This window comes from Vicugna pacos, unplaced genomic scaffold (genome assembly GCF_048564905.1).
Source record: "Vicugna pacos unplaced genomic scaffold, VicPac4 scaffold_18, whole genome shotgun sequence".
NCBI lineage: Eukaryota > Metazoa > Chordata > Mammalia > Artiodactyla > Camelidae > Vicugna > Vicugna pacos.
In genome coordinates, this window is record NW_027328739.1 from 8,804,582 (window position 1) to 8,827,745 (window position 23,164).

General features: G+C 37.9%; 1 protein-coding gene and 1 long non-coding RNA gene across 2 annotated transcripts in view; both read right to left on the reverse strand.

The window, feature by feature from the left end:
- LOC140692880 (uncharacterized) overlaps positions 1-23,164 on the reverse strand; it is a 69,959-nt gene that overhangs the window by 29,872 nt on the left and 16,923 nt on the right. Inside the window, 2 exon segments of the mRNA XM_072957099.1 lie at positions 2,483-4,215; positions 17,008-17,013. Coding sequence (XP_072813200.1) covers positions 2,483-4,215; positions 17,008-17,013 — 1,739 coding nt within the window.
- On the reverse strand, positions 9,698-12,353 carry LOC140692888 (uncharacterized). Its single transcript, XR_012068491.1, has 3 exons — positions 12,328-12,353; positions 11,137-11,232; positions 9,698-9,804 (listed from the first exon to the last, which is right to left on the reverse strand). It is a non-coding gene; the product is annotated as an uncharacterized lncRNA (long non-coding RNA).

Below are 23,164 nucleotides of genomic sequence, written 5' to 3' on the forward strand. Positions count from 1 at the left end.
AGTTCTTACGTCATTTGAACCTGCTGACCATCCTGTCTTGAAATGCTTGGCTCTAATGCAGGGCTGGAAGACAGGGTTTAGGTGTGGTGAGAATTTGAAGGTTGAAAGGAGCAGTCAGTAGAGTTGGCATCGAGTCATGTAGACTGACAGTAGAGTATTTTAAGGGTAGTATTTCAAGGTCAGATCCTCAAATTTTCCCATCAGAAAGTGGTACATTTTGTCCAAAAAAGATACCTCTCTTGGTAATAGTTAATAAATTTCACTATTAAAATTCAACCAGAAACAGTAATTTTAACCACACTATCAAATTATTCATTTAAAAATGGGAGACGGCTCACATAATTTATCCAATACCCACTTCCCAATATTAAATACTTATCCTAGCATTGTGGGAGGGGTATTTAATTTTCTTCCCTTCCATCTCCACTGAAGTGTAGCTCATCATACCTTGTCCTTTTCAGGTATCAGGTCGTCAGTCTGTTAGGGCCTTCTGGTATCAGGATCATAGCCTCTGGGTTCCCATTTTGACTCCAGACTTTTAGTGTTTCCAGAACTTCCAAGCCTGGGGAGTCCTTGGCTGCTTCTCGCTCTATACTCCATTATGCAATGTCCTGTGGGGCTGGACAGAGATCTTTTCATCATTGTGATCTTTCCTTTGGTGCCATGTTGAAAGTGGAACTTATCTCTGAGAACTACATGTCTCTGGTCAATAACCTGGACACAAATTCCAGATATTCTTGGATACATTTTTCATCTACCTGACATTTCTATTACCTCCTCCAAATGAAACTGAGAGGGTCAGGGTGGTAAGGTGCTGGATAACTTCTTTGGAATCTAGGTGGCATCAAAGCCAGTTCCCATGCTGTTAGATCCATGATCACTCCTGCCCTGCCAATGTATATCCAGAACCTACAGTAATTCCTGGAACATAACAGGTATCCATAAAAGTCTCACAAGGTTTTTTGTGTTTATATAAATATGACACGCTCACTGGAAAGAAAAAGTAAAAAACAGAAAAGCACAGAAAAGTAAAACAAACAAAAAACACTAGATTCTCCAACAAATCTAAAATAACTGCCATCAACTTTCTGGAAACCATCCCTTCATTCACGGTGATCAAAAGTTCACACAAATACATAGTTTTACAACATTCATACTGCACTTACATTTTCCTATTTTCCTAGCTTTCCCTCTGCCCCTTAGCTCACCACTTCTCCTTTTCTCCCTCCCTTCAAGGTACCCAGTATTTACAGCCTGGTGTATATTCTTCCATACTTGTTTCCATGCTCATTTAACTACATACACACATATATACATAGAGGATGTGGTCATTACTTTAACAAAAATGAAATTTTCTACATATACATGTATGTAATAAAGCAATTATGTATCAAAAATTGTGGAAATATCTTGAAGTCAACGTGTGCAGGTACAATTCATCTAAAAAATTACTCTCATGTTTCATGGTATGGCTCTATCAACTTATTCACCCACTCCCCTATTATTTGGCATTTACTTTGTCTCCAGTTGGGCTTGTCTCTATAAGCAGTACTTTAATAAACATCCTTATTTATGCATTTTTTTGCATTGATGCTGTTATTTCTGTGGGGCAGACTCCAAAAAGTGAGACTGCTGGGTCAAAGGTTTTTAAAATTTTTATTAATAAATTTAAAATATATATTCCTGAATTGCTGATGGAAATATAAGTTAATATAACCATTTTGCAAGAGTACATGGTCTGCCAAACTCCACTAGCAAAAGATCTCTTAAATTTTTGCCAACTCCTTAAAGTGGAAGTAACATCTCACTGGTTGTTTTAATTTGCATTTCCCTGAGTACTATTTAGGTTCATAATAATTTCATAGGTTAATACATTTGAAGTTGCTCTTCTGTGAATTGCCATCCAGTCCAGATGGATTAAAAACTTCAATGTAAAAAAATAAAATTATCAAAATCTTAGAAGCAAGTTTAGGAAACTATGTATAACCCTTTTAACTAAAAGGGTAAATCAAGAATATAAAAAATAAAAGATGTGAATATTTTGCTATAAAAATTAAAGACAAAAATCTTTTACTATATAAAAAAGTATAAAGAAAAATACTAGGTTGAAAAAAATTTGTAACACACATGACAAAGGATTACTATTTCAAGCATATAAAGAGCACATCCAGATTTATAAGAAACATAGACAAACCAATAGGAAAACAGGCAAAAATATATATAGGCAATGCATTGAAGATAATTTGTTAAATGAATAAAATATGAAACTTGGATGAAGGCTTTCACGTGTATTTTACTTTTCTTTATTAAGAATTTTCTTATAACTTCTAAAATTTAAAATGACCAATTGCTTTTCCATATTCTTGTATCTCTTTAGTGTGTTATTTCCTGGCAAATTGCTCCTGAATGTTTCCCCAAATGCATAAAACAGTTTATAAGATTCTTGTGGAGTCCACCTCTGGATGACAATTTATTATTCTCTATATTAACTGAGTTTCTCGCTGATGTATTCTTTGATGTACAGTAAGGCTTGAGCTACTCCTAAAGGCTTTTGCACATTCATTACATTTATAAGGTTTTTCTCCTGTGTGCATCCTCAGATGTACAGTAAAGTCTGAATTAGTTCTAAAGGCTTTCCCACATTCTTCACACCTATAGGGCCTCTCCCCAGTATGAATCCTCTGATGCAGAGTTAGCTGTGATAGAGTAATACAACCTTTTCCACATTCCTTACATGTGTAGGGTTTTTCTCCAGTATGTGTTCTCCAATGCACTGTAAGGTACGAACCCCTCCTGAAGGCTTTTCCACAGACATCACATTTATAGGGTTTCTCTCCACTATGGATTTTCTGATGTTCTGTGACATGTACCATCTGGCTAAATGCTTTGCCACAGTCATTACATTTAAATGGTTTCTCCCCAGTATATGTCCTTTGATGAGTATTAAAGCCTGAGTTACTTGTGAAAACCTTCCCACATTCATTACATTTATAGGGTTTTTCTCCAGTATGCCTTCTTTGGTGGACAGTAAGCTGTGATGTGTTAGTGAAAGCTTTCTCACACTCATTACATTTGTATGGTTTTTCTCCAGTATGGGTCCTCTGATGTACAATAAGGTATGACTTAGTCCTGAAGGATTTTCCACAATCATAGCAGTTGTAGGGTTTCACACCAGTATGAATTTTCTGATGCTCTTTGAGATTTACCATTTTGGTAAATGCCCTCTCACAGTCAGTACACTTATATGGTTTCTCCCCAGTATGAATCCTCTGATGTACAGTTAAGTGTGATTTTATTCTGAAAGATTCCCCACATTCATTACAGAGATAAGGTTTCTCTTCAGTATGAATTTGCTGATGTATAATTAGAGATGAAGAACGCATGAAGGCCTTTCCACATTCGTTACATTCATATGGTTTCTCTCCTGTATGCATTCTGTGGTGTACAATAAGACATGAATAATTAATGAATGCTTTCCCACATTCATTACATTTATAGGGTTTTTCTCCTGTGTGAATCCTCTGATGTTCTGTGAAATTTGCTATACGATTGAAAGCTTTCCCACATTCATTACATTCATAGGGTTTTTCCCCAGTATGAGTTCTTATATGTACAATAAGGCTTGAATTACTTCTATAGGCTTTTCCACATTCATTACATCTAAAGGGTTTCTCTCCAGTATGAATTCTCTGATGAACATTAAAAATTGTGGTATTCTTGAAAGACTTCCCACACTCATTGCATTTATATGGTTTCTCCTCAGTATGGGTCTTCTGATGTACACTAAGATATGACTTATTCCTAAAAGCTTTCCCACAATCATTACATTTGTAGGGTTTCTCTCCATTGTGAGTTTCCTGATGTCGTGCAAGTTTTGATTTATCACTAAAAGCTTTCCCACACTCGCTACATTTACAGGGCTTCTCTCCAGTTTGAATTCTCTGGTGTTGATTAAGGTGGGCACACTGGCTAAAAGATTTTCCACAGACATTGCACTGATAAGGTTTCTCCTTAGTATGAATTCTCTGATGTACCATAAGTGATGAAGAAGCAATGAAGGCCTTTCCACATTCATTACATTTATAGGGTTTTTCTCCAGTGTGGATTTTTTTATGTTGACTAAGATATGAAGGCTGGCTGAACATTTTCCCACATTCACTACATTCATAAGGTTTTTCTTTAGTGTGAGTTCTCTGATGTTGAATGAGTAATGACCTGTAACGGAAGGCCTTTTCACATGTACTACACGTGTAGGGTTTTGCTTTATTACTGGTCTTTTCCCCTAAAGTGAGTTCTGAAGCAGGGCTTACAACTTTGCTGCCTTCTGTATCCTTGAAATTTTTCACCCCCAAATGGGTATCTGTAATCAAATCTAAATTACTCATAAATTTTTCCTCACTTATTTGGTATTTGCTGTGGGGTTCTTCTGTGACACCTCCTGGTTCTGGAAAGAGAACAGATTCAAATCTAAAGCCTTTCTGAATAGTGGGAATTTTCTTGTGCATAATTATTCTTTGACTCAAATGACTCTCCTGACTATTTTGCAATCTCAATACCCTGTCGTTCCATTTCCATAATCCTCCAATTCTGGTGTCGCATAGACCATTCTCTGTCAGTTTCTCTCCTATGGTCTCCAGTGGTAAGTGTTCTTCGGACACATCCTCTGTTGGAATAGCATTCTTGGTTATAGGTTTGGTCTCCAACTCTGGGAGGGAAAAAAAAATTCAAATGACTTCTATTTCCTAAGTTGAGGAGACCTCACTAAATAGGATAACAAAAGGGAAGCCTGAGTTGATAATACAGGTTTTTAACTGCTTGCAAATTGGCTTTGTTTTCTAGGAAGAAGGAGGCAGGGTTAAGGAAGTCTGGTTGAGCAAAGAACCAGAGTAGTAAATTCAAGGAGTTTTTTTCCTATTAAAAAATTTCATTCGTGGTAATTCTTCTACCATCTAAATATTTTTCCCCTTTCTCAAATATTTCTCCCTTTTCTCATTCTTTTAGAGTCAAGTTCTTTAGAGAGCATTCTTCATAAGTTGCGATTACTTCCTTGCTTCCCATTTACTCCACAAACCAAACATTCATCCCCAACGATACTTCCTATTTGTTCTCATTCTTTGTTCACTAGCTTTTCTGTGAGCGCTTTCTCAAATGTCCCTGCCAGAGTAGTTTTTTTCAAGTCTTTGTATATACTTTTTTATAGAACATTTATAGAATAAGACATTTTGATTTTTAATAAATAGGTTGAATAAGCTAGCCAGAATTAACATACTTGTGAATATTACAAATAGTGATTATGATTATCAAGGGTAGTTTTGCAACCCCTTAATGGATCTTAAGAACATTTCTGACAGTTTGAAAATTTTCTTAAAAATTATACTGTGGGATGGTGGTCTTACAACTTGTTTATACATGCAACTTAATATTTTACTTTTTTTTATGTTTTTAATGAATAATACATTTTATTTTGATATTGATAGAATTCAAACCTACGGAAAATTTACAGAAGTAGTACAATAAACGCTTAGATACTGTTCACCTTAATGGGCACTATATGGCCTTTTGTGTCTGGCTTATTTTATTTTTTATTTTTATTTTTTTACATTTTTTATTGATTCATAATCATTTTACAGTGTTGTGTCAAATTCCAGTGTTCAGCACAATTTTTCAGTCATTCATGGACATATACACACTCATTGTCACATTTTTTTCTCTGTGATTTATCATAACATTTTGTGTATATTTCCCTGTGCTATACAGTGTAATCTTGTTTATCTATTCTACAATTTTGAAATCCCAGTCTATCCCTTCCCACCCTCTACCCCCCCATTAATATTTTACTTTTAAAAACACTTTTAAACTTCTTATAAATTTCTAATTTATTTCCAGGTAATTATATCTAAATGTTTAAAAACAAACTGAATCAAAATCTTCTATGGGTAGTAAAATGGTTTTATGACTTTAAAATTCAAGGTAAGTAAAACTTTCAATGGACTCATAGGGCTAGACAAAGATCTGAATTCAGGGCCACCAAAGAAGACAACTCTAGAATCCAAGGACTAAAATCCAGCTCATTTAAATGTCTATTTGAATGAAGGTGACAGGATTGTTAAAGCCCCTGTGTGCACAGCCCACCAAAGTTAATCCTCTGTGGAAAAAGATAATACAATCCAGAGCCTCAAAATATTGTTATAGGTTTTCATAGCAATGTCTGGCAATGAAAAATTATAGACAAAAGTCAAATGGGAAAAAAATTAAGAGAAAAAATGGATAACAGAAACAGGTCTAAACGAGATCCAAATAATTGAGGTTTCAGACATAAACCTTTAAAATAATCATAATTAGTATATTCAAGAAAGTAAGACAAGATTAACAATTTCACCAAATAATTGCAAAGTATAAAATAAGAATCAAATAGTAATTCTAGAACTGGGAAATAAATTACAAACTCTAAGGACAGGCTAAAAGCACAGCAGATATGGCACATGAGTGTATGTCTGCAAAAAGGAAAATAGGTCAATAGAAAATATCCACACTGAAGCAGAGAATGATGAAAAACTTGAAAACATTGCTTTAAAAAACATAAGAGCTATACAGGATAGGGAGAAAAGGTCTATCACAGATGTAAGAAGAGTCCTAGCAGCCTGGAAAGAGAAGTGAGGGAAAATGGAACAAAAACAAATTAAAAGAAATAATGCCCAAGAATTTTCCAAAACAAATAAAAAATATTAAGCCACAGATTTTAGAAGCCAAATGAATCCCAAGCAAGAGAAATACAAAGGAAATTATACTAAGGTACACAGTAGTAAAACTGTTGAAAAGTAAAATCTTAAAAGCAGCCAGAGGGAAAAAAATGACAGATTTCCTTCAAAGAATGAGAATTACATCAGAGGTTGCAAACTACAGCCAAATCTGGCTCACTACATGCTTCTGTATGTCCAGCAAGAGAAGAATGGTTTTTACATTTTAAATGGCTGAAAATCCATTAAAAGAAAATACATTGTGACACATTAAAATTATATGAAATTCAAGTTGCAGTGTCCAAAATTGAAGTTTTGGTGGAACACAGCCACACTCTGGTTAACATGTTAAAGGGGTGTTTTTGTTCTATATTGGCAGAGTGGAGCAGTTGCAGCAGAAACATTACAACTCTCAGCCTAAAATATCTACTCTCTTGCCTTTTACAGAAAAAGTTGCTGACTCCTGAATTAGATGGTTGACTTCTCAACGGATTCTATGCAAAACAGAAAGCAATGAAATGATACCTTCCAAATGCTGAAAAACAGTAACTGTCAACCTAGAATTCTAGAATTCTAAACTTACCAAAATATTCTTCAAAAATGAAGGTTAAACACATTTTTAGGAAAAAGAAAAATGGAGAGACTATGACACCAGAATATCTGAATAAAAGAAAAATATTAAAGGGCATTCTTTATGTAGAAGAAAATTAATCCCAGGAAGAAGTTCAGAAATGAAGAAAAATGAAGAGAAAGAGAAGGTAAACTATCTAAATGAATCCAGACTGCATACAACATTAATAATAATGTCTTATGAAATTTCACATATATAGAAATAAAACACAGAACTCCAATAATATATAATTGAGGTCAAAATGAATAAGCTGTTCTAAGTTCTTGGCATCATTTGGGAAGAGGGAAAATTTATCTTACACTGTTGAATCAAGGATGAACGCTTTAAGGGGGAGGGTATAGCTCAAGTGGTAGAGCGCATGCTTAGCATGCATAAGGTCCTGGGTTCAATCCCCAGTACCTTCATCAAAAAACTAACTAACTAACTAAATAAAACTAATTACCTTTGCTCTCCCCTGCAAAAAAATAAATAAATAAAAAAGGAAGAATGTTTTAACCTCAAAGTTAACTACTAAATAAATAACTTTAAAATTTATAATTACTAAGTGATTAGGGGGGAAATAAAAAAATGAAAGATGATAAATTTAACAGAGGGCATAAATGGGGAGAAAAAGAATACAGAACAGGCAAGATACCTTCACAGAGGGTAGATTTAAACATTATGTAATTGTATTATGTACAAATGGACTAAAAACTCCAGAAGATATAGACTGTCAGGTTAGTTAAAACAAAAATCTACCAAAATGCTAATCATAAGAGAAACAAAATACAAAGATATATGAAAGATGACAGTGAGCAGATGAAAAAAAAAGTATGATATTACTAATAACCAAAAGAATGATGCTATAGTAATATTAATATCAGGCAAAATAGACTTTAAAGCAAAAACAGAGATAAAAAAGATACTTCATAATGATAAAAGGTCCAATTTACCAGAAAGATGTAACAATTCTAACTTTGTATTTACCTAAAAACACAGCTTCAAAACACATAAATAAAAAACTAAAGGAACTAAAATAAGACACAGATAGATCTACAGACATAGTGGGAACTTCAAAAAATATTTCTTACTAATTGATAGAATAAGCTGACAATCAGCAAGTAGATAGATTTTAGGAACATAATTAAGAGCTGACATATCTAGAATAGCAATCAAAACCTATAGACTACACATTTTTCCAAGTGTACACAAAGTGTTTACAAAAATTGGCCAGGTGGCAAAGCAAATTCCAAGAAGCCTGCAAAGACTTAAATTATATAGAACATGTTCTCTGACCACAGTAGAACTTAAAGCAACAAGACTACCAGAAAATTCCCATATGGTACAACATTAAGGAAAAAAACCTCTAAATAACCCGGGGGCCAAACACATCACAATGGAAATGATCAAATACTTTAAACCCAATAATTATGAAGGTGCTACATAAAAAAACATGACATTGCCTCGATAGCCTTCAACACATTAGAAAAAATGGCTAAAAGTTAATGATACAACTATTTAACAAGTTAGAAAAGTCAGCAAATTAAACCTTAGGAAAGTAAAAATAATGAAATAAGAGAAGGTAATGAAACAGAAATCAAACATACAGTAGAAAGGATTAAAAATTATTTTTTAAAAGCCAAATAAGATTGACAAACTCCAGCAAGATAGATTAAGATAAAAGAGAAGACTCAAAAAATTTAATATCAGGAATGAAAAGGGAGACATCACTTCAGATCCACATAGGCATTTAAAAGCTAAACAGAGGATAGCACGCCCCCAATTTTAAATTGTTTATTAGATGGATCAATTCCAAGACAAACACAACTTACTCAAGTGAAACAAAAAGTGGAAAATACGGATAGTCCTGTAACTACAAAAGAATAGAGCCATAATTAAACACCTTCCTCAATAAAAGTTTCAGGTCAACATGGCTTCCCTGGTGAAGTCCATACAATTTGTAACTTTCCATCTCACAACTCGTTCTTGTCCTCACTGTAAGTTGATGGCCTTGCTTCATATTTTACTGAGAATATACACATCATTGTGAAAGAATGCCTTGAAATTCCCATCACCAGTTGACCATATCTGCTCCCATTTTCTCCATCTTGCCTAGTGTTACAGCAGAGGAGGTGGCCCCCCTGCCTATCCAGGGTAAATCCTCCTTTTCCATTCTAGATTTTATCCCTTTTAACCTTCTCAGACACTTCAGTTCTTCAGTCTTTAGTTCTTTGTCTTGCAAGATCAATTTCTCCCTCTTCAGTGGGGCATCATTCTTCTTAGCATTAAAGCATGCCAGAAAAGCTCCCATCTCAAAAATAAGTTTTTTTTTTTATTCCTTTCTTTCATCCAGCCACTTCCCCATTTCTCTTTCCCTCTGCATATGGAATGGGGGCTTTCTCTAAAGAGTCATCTCAACTATCTCCAATGTCTACTTTTCATTCACTCTCTAAAAAACTGTAACATTTGAGATATAGAAAGAATATATGTAACACATCTGCAACTCATGGATGGCAACATAATAGTATGAATATGCAAATATTCTAGAATCCATTCATTCCTTTCCATTTCCACCAACACCCTAATCGAAGTTATTACCCTCTTTTGTCTAGAATATTTTAACAACTTCTTCACTGATTATCTGCTTTATGCCGTTAAGTTCAATTTTCATACACAGGGTTATATCCTAAAAATCCTTGACTAAAACCTTTCAGTGCCTTTGCACTCACTTTGTTTAAAATCCACACTCCTTACTTTGGTCTATGGAGCCCTGAACAGGAGACAGTCTCCTGCCTGACTCTTTCTGATTTTGTACCAGTCTCCCTCTCCCTGTACTTCAGTCATGCAGCCTCCTTTGATTTCTAGAACATACTGCATTCCTTTCTGTTGGCATGCTCCTCTTCTCCTCTTCCCTTGGCTGGCTTCTTCTGATCCTTCAAGCTTCACCTTAAATGTCACCTCCTCAGAAGCCTTCCCCGACCACACTATCTGAAGGAGACATCCTCATCCCCAACCCAGTTCCTCTTTCATATCCTCATAACTAAGTTATTACAACCATTACTTAGCTTGTTTTTGTTTATTTACTTGTTAATTACCTATTTCTCAAAACTTAATCTTCATGAGGGCAGGAACCTGGTCCACCTTACTCACTACTGTAGACATAGTACCTAACCCAGTTCACAGTATACAGATAAATATTAAATATTGATTATTTAATATTAATAAATATCGATTAAATACATAAATACTGTGTTTTTATTGTCAAGAGATATACTGTTTGTGTTCTCAGGTAGTTAAAACTCTAGGGGAGAGGAGGAGAGTCCCCTGAAGTTGCAGGTGAAGAAAGCTAAACAATCAGTCAAAAGGTTTAGCTTAGAAGAAATCAGTGGTGATCCTTCAGAATGCACTTTCAGGAGAATTGATGAAGGGAGAGATACCAGATAATGGTTAAACAAATGAGAAAAACGTGAAGTTAACTGGAGAGGATACAACTCAAAGGGGTATTTTATACATGCTTGAATGACGAAGGAATGAAGGAACAATTATGAAAATCATGTTCCCAAGAAAGTAAAGTAGGATGGGATGGGAACTAAAAGTAGAGGACAGAGAGGGGGAGAGGGAAAAGGAGAGGGAAACAGGGAGGCAGGGAGAGAGGAAGAGAGGGGGAGAATCTTCTCCTCTGAGATAGCTTTAAGCAAAGACACCCTCCAAAATATTTCAGATGTTCTACTCCAACCAAGACCTATTAGCTTCAAATAAATACCATCCTTCTCATTCTTATTAACTCACCTGGGTAGGGGGTTCTTGAAATTTCTCTCACTATCACCCATGGTCCTTTTCCATCTTCCAAATGAGATATCATGTCTGGTTTGGAAACTGCAAGCCCTGTTCAGAGAAAAAGGAATAGGATTTGACTGTGCCTATCAGCAAGAGCTAGTGTCAGATTCAGTCTCAGCTCTGGCTCTTCTGTGCAGAGGTGCCCCTGTAAGAAGTTCTAGAAGTGCACTGTCCAATACAGCTGCCAACAGCTACATGTGGCCATTTAACTTTAAATTTAGATTAGCTAAAATTATATACAATTTAAAATTCAGTTTTTCAGTTGGATTAGTCAGATTTCAAGTTCTCAACAGCCACAGTGTGGTGGCTGCCATACTGGACACACAGACACAGAACATTCCCACACCAGAACATTCCATCATACAGCAGCGTTACAGTATATACCTTACACAAAGGTAGCTCAAGGAAGCTCAACACTATGATCCGACGCTTGCTGGGTAACAGATCATGGGAATAATCTCAGTTTAGAAAGAAAATAAACATTTGTTCCTTTCTTTTTAAAATTTTTTTATTGACGTATAGTCAGTTTATAATACCGGGTTAATTTCTGGTGTACAGCATAGTGATTTAATTATACATATATATTCCTTTTCATATTCTTTTTCATGATAGGCTATTATAAGTTATTGAACATAGTTTCCTGTGCTATACAGTATGGCCTTGTTTTTACATGGTTTCATGAAAATTTTCCTTGTAGTTTCAATTGTACAAGATCTTCTGCCAAAGTTCGGTAGGTATTCTGTGAGAATTGCTCCGCATGTGGGTATGATTTGATGTACTCATGGGAGAGGCTGAGCTCCGTGTCCTTCTACTCTGCCGTCCCAAAGCCCCTCCTGTTCCTTTCTTTCTAGAGGCAGTGATAATTCTCATTTATAGAAGTGACTGAAAAAACTTCAGTCTTAAATCTCACGGACTGCCAACAATCTCCAAGATTCCAATGAAATATGTATTTCTTACTCTATAATGGGTGGACTATTTCGTTAAGAGCAAGGAATAGCATGACTGCCAACAATATGCCCCTAAAATTATGAAATTTTAATGCCTAGATTCTCACCCTAAATTCAGTTAAGTACTTTAAAGGGTCTATATTTTCAGTACACCTGGTCCAATGGGCAGACACATAAACACAGAAGTTATCCTTACCCAAGGAAACAAGATTCCTATAATTCTCTAGCATCACATCCCTGTGCAAGTTCCTCTGTGTTGGATCCATCAACCGCCACTCTTCCAATGTGAAGTCTATGGCCACATCTTTAAATGTCACTAATTCCTAAAACAAATACAGAGATCACCCAGGGAGTGTACAATTAGATGTGATAGGCAGAGTAACACATACAAAACTGGGGAAGAAAATTAGAAAACTAGCAGTTTCCACCCAAATCATCTCTTCTCCCTCAAAATCCTGCCTTACCTATAATATCAGCTCTTTTTCAGTCCTATTCTATAAGATATAACTTAATAAAAGACATAGTCTATCATGCAGATTGTAGACAGAGGAACTATTTTGAGTGTATTTAAAACACAGAAATTTTTCTGTATATCCCTTATGAGATATATTGTGAGGGGAAAAAGAACTGCAAAAAATAAAAATAACATATTTTCAGTAAATGATCATATTGTTGGTGGCAGTGATGGAAATGCTATTTTATAACTATGGTGTGTGTAGTGTTGGACAAAGCAAATTAGTATCCTGACATCACTGAGAGCCAGTAAATCTGACATGGAAGAAAGAAAATATAAATGTATTATCAATGAGACTATGCACAAACTCCATAGATCCAAAACTGAATTGGAAGTATCGGTATAAACTTATGAAGTATTTTATTTTTAAGGAAAACACCCCACATACACCAAGCTTCATCTACTGATGAGGCCCAGAAACAATAACCAAAAAGGCAGCATTATACTGTCTGGACTGCGGCCCCTACATATTACTTTACACTACAAGAAACCAGGGCCGGGAACTTTCTGTTATACTAAAAGGCAAGGAAACTGTCAAAGATTACTAGAATCACACCTAAGACACGGGAGACAACTTGAAGAGGCTTCCATTGGCCATTGATGGGAAAATTTAAACACCAATAAGAATAATAATCGTAATGAATTTCAAAAATATCTAGTACATTTAAAGTTATGATTTCATTATAAAACCTTAAGGATACTCATTGATCATCTTTGGAGGATGCCTGGAAACTGGTAAGTAAAGAGAAAGAATCAACCCTTTGCCCTTCTTTTCCTATGCAATATATATATATAGCTTGTTCAGTAATAAAATGTACTCAGGAAGTTGACGAGGGGAGGTTTCTCTTCATGGAAGTACTCCAGCTAATACACGAAGAAGGAACGAAAGAATTAGAACATTGCCATTTACAACCTCTAATGAATTAAAGGATTGTCAGTGGGTGCTGACACACCAAAAAGGCCTTAACTAGGCTTTATGTAGCTTCTGGTGGAAGATACCAGAAATATGAAATACCAATGGCAAAAACATTAAAAAAAATCAAAATCTGAATCTGATCAAGCCTCTAGATTTAACTAACAATATAAAGGGAATACAGGGGAAGGAATAGCATCTTAAAAAAAACTCCACAGGGATGAAATCAGTAAAATCTATACTGTGTGAAATTCAATTAACATTAAGAATTAGGAGCAGTAAAAGAGGTGCTTTCTCTTTACTCCCCTTAGACACAAGGCTAAGGATTACCTTTACCAGTTCTGGTTCTTCTGTCTGAAGGTGAAGATCTTAATCTGGCTGGGAAACTTCAGGACTCTGAGGGGATACAGGACAAAATCACTCAGTAACAGGTTGCCTGCTACCTACAGCGGAGCCTCAACAAGCACCATCAGCCCACTGTGGACGTGGTATATGAGATAACCTCTTTCACTGTTTTATTTAGGGATGAAATTAAGGTCCCATAGCAACATCCAATCATAATCTTCTTTCACCTTGTTTGAGACAATAACAAACATACACAAGGCTGAGATACAACTCCATAATTTCTAAAGGAGACTTTTAACAAAGAACCTACCAAAATAAAACTAAACTTACAATAAGGGGTCTCAGATGCTACATAATTCTCCTTTTTCATAAGAGGATGAAATCTGTTTCTTGGAAATTACCTATCTTGCTCAAGAATAATATTCAAAACCTACTAAAACTATCTGTTTCTATAGTTGGAAAATCATTACAGTGTCTAGGGGTGGAAGCATGTTTTAATGTTCATTCAAGAAATATGCCAGGGACCTCTCACAATATTGTTTTCTTCAAAACCTTAGACACTATATGCCTACAAGGGCTTGATTTTATAAATGAAGGGAAATTTTAGTATACCTTTCAGTAGTACTTATTGATTTTAGGTTTTGTGCCATTTTAAAAAGTTATGGGTAATAGAACTATTTACTTAAATTTCACTGAGAAATATGTCATCTTAGTTCTCCCCTCTCAAGTTCTTATCTTAAATAATACATATATTCAGCTTCCAGAAAATTTAAGATGATGTGAATCTCAAACTCTGATAATTAGAGATGGGTTTGATCAGGGCCTGTATTACACAAATACTTAGATCTTTTCAAGGGTGTGTCTTAAGGACCATACACCTGTTATGCATTCTTGCTACAAAGACTAAAGGATCACTACTGTAGGTTATTATGGGTCATTACCATAACAAATTCTATGTTGGTACACCTTTCTTCTGCGTCTCCTATTTCAAAAAGTCACTGCTAAAACACAGCTTTAATCACATTAATACCCACCTCAAACACACCCAATCACACACACTTACATACACACACTTAAATATTTTCAGGGAAACATTAAAAGATTCAGCTTAAATCTCCAACAACCAGTCCTACCATTCACAAATTTCGATCTTGAATCACTAACTCACTCACTGTTCTCTGCCTCAGAGCCTTGCCTTCTCACCTGAAGTATCCTCACAAATAATTTAGGACAATTTAAATCCCACTGGTAATCAGGTACCAGCTTAAATCTAACCATCCTCACGAGCTTTCCATGACCAATGTAGCCCATGCTAATAACCCATTTCTTTCCTTACATAGCACTCATCAACTTTATCATACTGCTCAGCAACTATCATTCACCTAAATAAATTATGTAACTATTTCTTTCGTATGCCTTACCTCAATGAGACTGTAAGCTCCCTACAGCCAAGCACTGTGTCTTAAACATCTTCTTTCTCTCCATGTCATCTATTAAGCTTGATCACTTCTTAATGGGTAGAAAAGAGGAGAACACTAAGAGTGGGCACAAGGGGAATGGTCCCTATGAATTAAGTGGGTGTGTGTGTGTACATGTATTTTTTTTCAATTTCCTAAAAAAAATTTTCCAATTGGAAAATACTGCATTCTACTACCCAATATCTAACTGAAATTTCCTAGGAACAATAAAAATTTAACATCATAAGTAAATTTCCCAGACTGCCTATCATATCTAAAGATAGCCTAGATATTTTTTGCAAGGTCATGCATCTTGGTATTTAGTTCAATATGCATAGTGGATCTTCCTATAGATTACAAGCTTTACTATGATGAACTCAACTTTCATGAATCAAACAATTTGATTCAGTTACCCAAAGGGATGTGGGTGAGGTAGAGAAGTCACATGACTTAAGGAAAAGTAGACATGCTCTCAAATCAGGACAATAGGTCAGAACCAGAGGAAACCCTAACTTACCAGAGGTCCAACTGAAAAAACCACAGCAGCCATAATCTCTTCCTTGGGGCTCCCCTCTCTGGAAAGAGTGGAGTCCTGCAAAGACATATCTAAGAAAGAGAAATAAGCCATGAAAACCAATCCTGCCTTGAAAATCTCAGACTCAAAGTTTGCAAGGCTGGTTCAACATCTGCAAATCAATAAATGTGACACACCACATTAACAAACTGAAGGATAAGAATTATATGATCCTCTAAATAGAGGCAGAAAAAAAGCATCTGATAAAATTCAACACCCATTTATGATAAAAACTCTCAACAAAGTAGGTATGGAGAAAATATACCTCAAGATAATAAAGGCCACATATGACAAGCCTGCACAGTACTGGAAGTTCTAGACAGAGCAATTAGGCAAGAAAAAGATACAGAAGGCATCCATATCAGAAAGAAAGAAGTAAAACTGTCACTGCAGATGATATAATTTTATATATAGAAGCCCCTAAAAGACCCTTCCAAAAACTGTAAGAATTAGTAAACAAATTCAGTAAAGTTGCAGGATATAAAATCAATATACAAAAGTCTATGTGTTTCTATACACTAATAATGAACTATCACAAAGAGAAATTAAGAAATCAATCTCATTTACAACTGTTTAAAAAAAGGATTAAATACCTAGGAATAAATTTAACCAAGGAAATGATAGACCTATACATTGAAAACTTTGAGCAAATGGAAAGATTTTCTGTGCTCACAGATTGGAAGAATTAATGTTGTTAAAATGTCCATATGACCCAAAGCGATCTACAGATTCAATGCAATATCCATCAAAATCCCTAAGGCATTTTTCACAGAAGTAGAACAAATAATCCTAAAATTTGTATAGAACCACCAAAAAAAATCCCAAATTGTCAATGCAATCTTGGGAAAGAAGAACAAGGCTGGAGGCATCATGCTCCCTGATTTCAAACTATATTTCAAAGCTATAGTAATCAAAACAGTATGGTATTGGGAAAAGAAGATACAGATCAATGCACTAGAGTACAGAAATAAACCCACACATATATAGGCAAGTAATTTATAGCAAAGGAGCCAAGAATATACAACAGAGAAAAAACCCAATCTATTAAAAACATAGTGTTGGGAAAACTGGACAGCCACCTGCAAAAAATGAAACTGAACCAGTAACCTACATCATATACAAAAATTAACTCAAAACTGATTAAAAGATTTGAATGTAAGACCTGAAACCATAAGACTCCTAGAAGAAAAAATAGACATTGGTCTTGATGATGACTTCTTGGACATCAAAAGTAAAGACAACAAAAGCCCAAACAAGTGGGACTACATCAAACTTAAATGTTTCTGCACAGCAAAGTCAACAAAGAAAAGGCAACCTATGGAATGGGAGAAAATATTTGCAAATTACATACCTGATAAGGGGTTAATAGCCAAAATATATAAAGAACTCACACACATCTCAACAGCAAAAAACAAACAAAAAAACCCGATGTAAAACATGGGCAGAGATGAACAGACATTTTTCCAAGGAAAACATACAGCTGGCCAACAGCTACACGAACAGGTGCTCAACAACACTATCACCAAAAAATGCAAATCAGAACCACATTGAGATCTCAACTCACACTTGTAAGAACGACTATTATCAAAAAGACAAGAAATAACAACTGTTGGCAAAAATGTGGAGACAAGGGAACATTTTTGCACCACTGGTGGAAATGTAAACTGCTGCAGCCACTACGGAAAACAGTATGGAGCTCCTCAAAAAATTAAAAATACAACTGTCATATGATTCTGCTATTCCACTTCTGGCTATTTATCTGAAGGAAAAGGAAACACTAACTTGAAAAGACAACTGCACCCCCACGTTCACTGCAGCATTATTTACAGCAGCCAAGACATGGAAACAACTTCTGTGTCCACGGATGCATGAATGCATGAATGCATAAACAAAATGTGGTATACGCCTACAGTGTAATATTAGCCACAAAAAAGGAGGAAATCCCGCCATTTGTGACATGGATGGACCTTGAGGGCCTTATGAAAGTCAGAGAAAGACAAAAACCTATGATCTCATTTATATGCGTAATCTAAAAACAAACACCCCAGACTCAGAGACACAGAACAGACTGATGGTTGGGGGGCGGTGCTGAAATGGGTGAAGGTGGTCAAAAGGTACAGACCTCCAGTCATAAGTAAGTCGTGGGGATGTGATACAGCTTCGTGACTATAGTAGCAACAGTGTATTGCGTATCTGACAATTGAGCCAGTCAGGAAAAAATGCCTCGGTCACCCAAAGGCAGAACAGGCACCTGTCAGGGACCCGCTACTTAAAGCCCAGGACCGAGGATCTCCCTCCCGCAGCAGCCCCGTTTCCCGGACTGCCCTTCTCTGGACCCTCGGGGTCCCCCTCCTCCCTCCACCGAGGCGCGGCTCCGGGAAGGCGGGAAGGTCCAGCCGCGCTCCCGCCCCGCCCCAGTCCCGCGTCGCGACCCAGCGCCTCCAGGCCGCCGCCTCCTCCTGAGGGAGGCCGGGCCCGGTCGCCTGTGAGGTGGGCCGGTCAGCTCGGGGCCAGGAGCACAGCCGAGAGCGGCCCCGCCCCAGACGCCGCGGGAGCCCAGCGCCGGGGGAGGGGCGGCGGGAACCGGGCCGGGTGCCCGGGGCGACGAGTACCTGGCGGCCGACTGGGGACCGGGCGCTCCCAGAGCAGGGCGGGAACGCTTCCAGCAATGGCGTCGGCGGCGGGCGGCCGCACACGCGCAGTGCGCCTGCGCAGCCGCGGGGAACTACGGCGCCCAGAATCCTCCGCGCGGGCCCTGCGCTCTCCCCGCCCCTTCGTCGGCGCTGGGGGCGGAGTTGGCAGGTCGTCCCCGGACCTAAAATTCCGTCAGATCGAGAGGCCGGGGCTGGGCGTCAGGCTCAGGCACTAGAGATACAAGGAAGAACGAATGACACAGCCCTTGCCTCGGGACACTTCCGTGTGATTAAAGAAATAAAGCCACTGCGAGAACAGAAAGGGAGCCTCTGGCAACTTGGGACCCCAGACGCGGGGGCGTCGGTGGGTGCGTGTCCCCGCTGCCGCCGCCAAGTTCCCTTTCCGCGAAAATACCGTGAAAAGTAGAGTTCCTTACGCAGCTGTGGTGCCTGCTGCCAGCTGGTCTGCTTTCGGTCCATGGACAGTGTTTATTTCCGTGTGCTTTGGAGGAAGTCATTCTGGGAAGAGGGTTTACTGCGTTAGGGAGCCAGTACTAAATTAAAAAGTTTGCCCAGCCTGAAGTGGAAAAGCGCACCTGTGTGAGGAAGACTCTCGCACTTGAGAATCTTGGCAAGTATTTATCCACCTTAACATTATTAAATCTATAATTTAAAAAACGTTTAGATGCCGTCTCCTTTTGAAGGAAAGAGTGCTTTTTATTATTGCATAAAGCACTGTCTCATGTATTTTGAAATGCAATTGTTAGCATTTCCACCTTTAGCTGCTACTTACTATCTCAAATATCCTAATCTTGGAAGTTTAGCATGCCTGAGAGATTTCTGGAAAGGACATCGTTTTCCCCTAGGGAATGATCAAAATAACAATGTTTGGTTTATTGTGCAGAGTTATGAATACTTTTGTCTAGGTTTCATTTCTGCTCTTTATTGAAACAAACTTATTTGCCAAAAAGAAAACATTATAAGAACATTCTTTGACAAGAGTGTCATTTAATATTTTGGCCTGTTACGGTTTCTATAGTAGGTACTCTGATTGAGCTAATTGTTCAATTTCTATGTTGCTGCATAGATATACTGCCTAATCTGTACAAAACTTCAAAAGTCCCACATTGAAATAAACTAGTCGTTGTTTTGACAGGGCTTATGTTTCACAGACTTGCCATTTGATATGCTCTTTTATCTAATTTTTCAAGTTCGAAAATCAGTGTGTTATATGGATGAAATAAAGAAAACGTGAATTGAAAAAAATCAAGGTAACAAGCTGTTTAATAAAATACAGTACGTTTTCCTGCTTTCTAGGCATGTATTTTTGTACCTCCTCAGAGTTTTGTGCCAAAACCTGGTGGTGTAGGGAGACCACACCACAGCCCACTCAGTTATGTTACCCTAACAGTGGCTCATACTTCAAAAGCCCTGCATTTCCAAACTGAGTCCAGATGCCCCATGAAAAACTGCCCCTTTTCAGTGCCTCAGGCTTACAGGTGTGTAAGCTGAAGGCAAGTCTGCCTCCTGTGGAGAAGGTCCTGAGGTGCTGGGTACCAGAGCATTATGTAGAAAGAGGAAGAAGTAGCTCCAGACCACAGACGTCTCAGCCCAGGGAGATGCTACAGCTGGAGGAGGGCCCGAGGGGAGCCCTTGCAAGGCTCAGGGCTCAGACAGGAGCCCTTCTCCCCAGACACAGACGTAGTGCCACCTAGAAGAGTACAGAACAGGTTATGATCAAAGTAGGACACAAATATGTCTGGTAGAGTTTTGGTAACATTCTTACTTCATGTGCTAGGTGAACTTTTCATGAGTGTCTGTTTTCAAATCATTTTTTAAATTCAGCACATCTTGTGTACTTTTCTGTACAAATACTTTCCATTAAAACTATTTAAAAACTGGAGCATATGGAGATGCCAATTTCCCACTTACATAAAACATTTGCCTTTTGTCTCTAGTCCAGATCTCAGTCCCATTTTGAGTTGTGCTTTAGGTTCCTCTTGCTTACCCATGACACTTACACAACTATCATTACTATAACAATGACAACATTATCACAGAATGCAGGGGAAAAAAATCAACCAACTAGTTTGTATGGGACTGAGTTGTTATGACAAAGTAGAAGACAATAAAAAGTCCCCAAGGAGTACTGGATGTGCTATAAGTTTATATGCAATTGTGACACATCCATAACCTAACTACTCACATAGCTATGAAACTAGGGGCACTCAGGAAAATACTGCACAGATGCAATAATACTGAAAATTGTGTGTATCTAGCATATGGAAAGTTACTGAAAGATACAAGAAATGAACAAATGCAAAGACATACTATGTTCCCATATAGAAAGGCTAACACAAAACAAAAACAAAAAAAGGCTAATAGAGATATAAGAGGGGAAAAAAACTTACTGACAATAAAAAGCCAAACACCAGCCTATGAAAAATATTTGTATTAAATGTTATATGGTTAATATCTTTATCATAAACAATTGAACAAATTAAGAAAAGTACTAATACCTGAATACTTAAGGAACCACTGAGAGCAAATGAAAATTCAGGCAAATGGGACTTCTCCCCCGCCTGCTAACTCTCCCCAGAGAAACCTGACCTTCTCATATCAGCCTTGCTCCCCACAGTGGCTAGTTCTATGTTTCCACAAAAGCAAACCACCTCAAAGTGCCCAGCTTTGCTTTACTTTTGAGGAATTGACTGGTTTCATCAGCTCCAGGACCTCTCTTGGGTTGGATACCCCTAGGCCTGGTGACAGTGGACGGAACAGACAAAGAGTCTATGGAAGTAAAAGCTGCAGGTTAAGAGCGACTATGAAAGTGTGGAAGTATGGGCAGGTGACTGAGAAGCACAGGCAGGCAGGGGTTCTCAGGGGACAGGAGTCTCCAGTAACTTAGACACAGCGCCCATTCCAGGGGCTGTGTTGGTACATGAAGGTGTTTAAAAAATTCAACTGAATACATACGAAGATCTAATTGGCTTTATTAAATGATTCACGAATCAGGCAGCATCCTGTGCAGCAGAGAGTTCCCTGAGGAGCTGGACAAATGGATGGTTTTATAGGCAGAAGGAGGAGGGGGTAAGGAAAGGGCGGATGACATCATCTTCCTTAGTCGGGTGGAAGGGGCCTGTGTGGCAGGTGACCTCACTGGTGCTGACCAGAAAATTTCCAAACTGACAGGTTAAGACCACACTCCTGGGGTAGACTGAAACTGCAGTTAGGTTAGGCATGAAGGTTTGAGGTGGGCTTTGCACAAGTGACTCCATTTGGGACCCACTGTCTTTGTCAGCAATGGCCATTCCTTTGCCAGCGTTCCCTTTGGATCCTAGAATGAAAAACCAACCCTGCCCTCATCCTGTGCTTCTGCAGTAGGACTTCCTTCCTTGGCTGTTCAGTCAAATATTCCTCCTTGTGCTGCCCCAGTTCTGTGCACAATGCCCAGAACGGTATCTTCCATCTTGTTGGTCAATTTGCTAGTCACGTTAAACCTGCTGGTTTTCTCACTCTACTGCCTTCTGGGTTTGCAGAAGGCAGGATGCCCTCACTCTGTACTCTGTCAGCAGGCAAGTCTCTGACCCTTGGCTGGTGGACACAGATCCTGAGATGTTACTTTCTTCCTATTTCTGGTAACAGAATCCTTGTAGGAGACCCATTCTACACGGTTTGGATAAGGCTAAAACTACTCCTCTGCCTCGCTCCATGTCAGAGCACCCAGTTCCCTTGGCCGCGGCAACATGTGCAAGGATAGATGTGTAATCCACACCAGTCACTCCAAAGCCACCTGTGCCTTTAATGGCACCAAGGACACAAAACCCTCTCTTCTCTGGAATCAGCAGCCTGCAGAATAACTGAAGTCAAGAGCTGCCAACGCAAGATAGACAAGCAACCTAAATGTCCATCAACAGATGATTGGATAAAGAAGATGTGGTACCTGTATACAAGGGACTATTACTCAGCCTTAAAAAAGAATGAAATACTGCCATTTGCAGCAACATGGATGGACCTAGAAATTAACATAATAAGTGAAGTCAGTCAAAGACAAATATATGATATCACTTATATGCAGAATCTAAAAAAATGATACAAGTGAACTTATTTACAAAAGCTCTCACCACACTGAATCTGCCAGCACCTTGATCTTGGACTTCCCAGTCTCCAGAACTGGGAGATGGCTGTTTACAAATAAGCCATTTAGTCAATGATATTTTGTTATAGCGGCTCAAACAGACTAAGACATCACTTCATTAAAATATGTAACAGTTGACCCTTGAACAACATGGGTGTCTACTGTGCAGGTCCACTTATATGTGGATTTTTTTTTCAATAGTCAGCCCTCTGTATTCAATGGTTTTGTATCCGTAGATGCAACTAATTGTGGATGTCCATAGTTGGTTGAATCTGCGGATGCAAAAGCTTCAGATACAGATGGCCAAGTGTACTACAGCACTTTATATAAGGGACTTGAGTATCTGTGGATTTTAGTACACATGGGGGCACCTGGAAACCAATGAGAGAGAGAGAGAGACAGAAATAGAGAGAGAGAGAGAGACAGAGAGAGAGAGAGAGAGAGAGAGATATTCTCAAC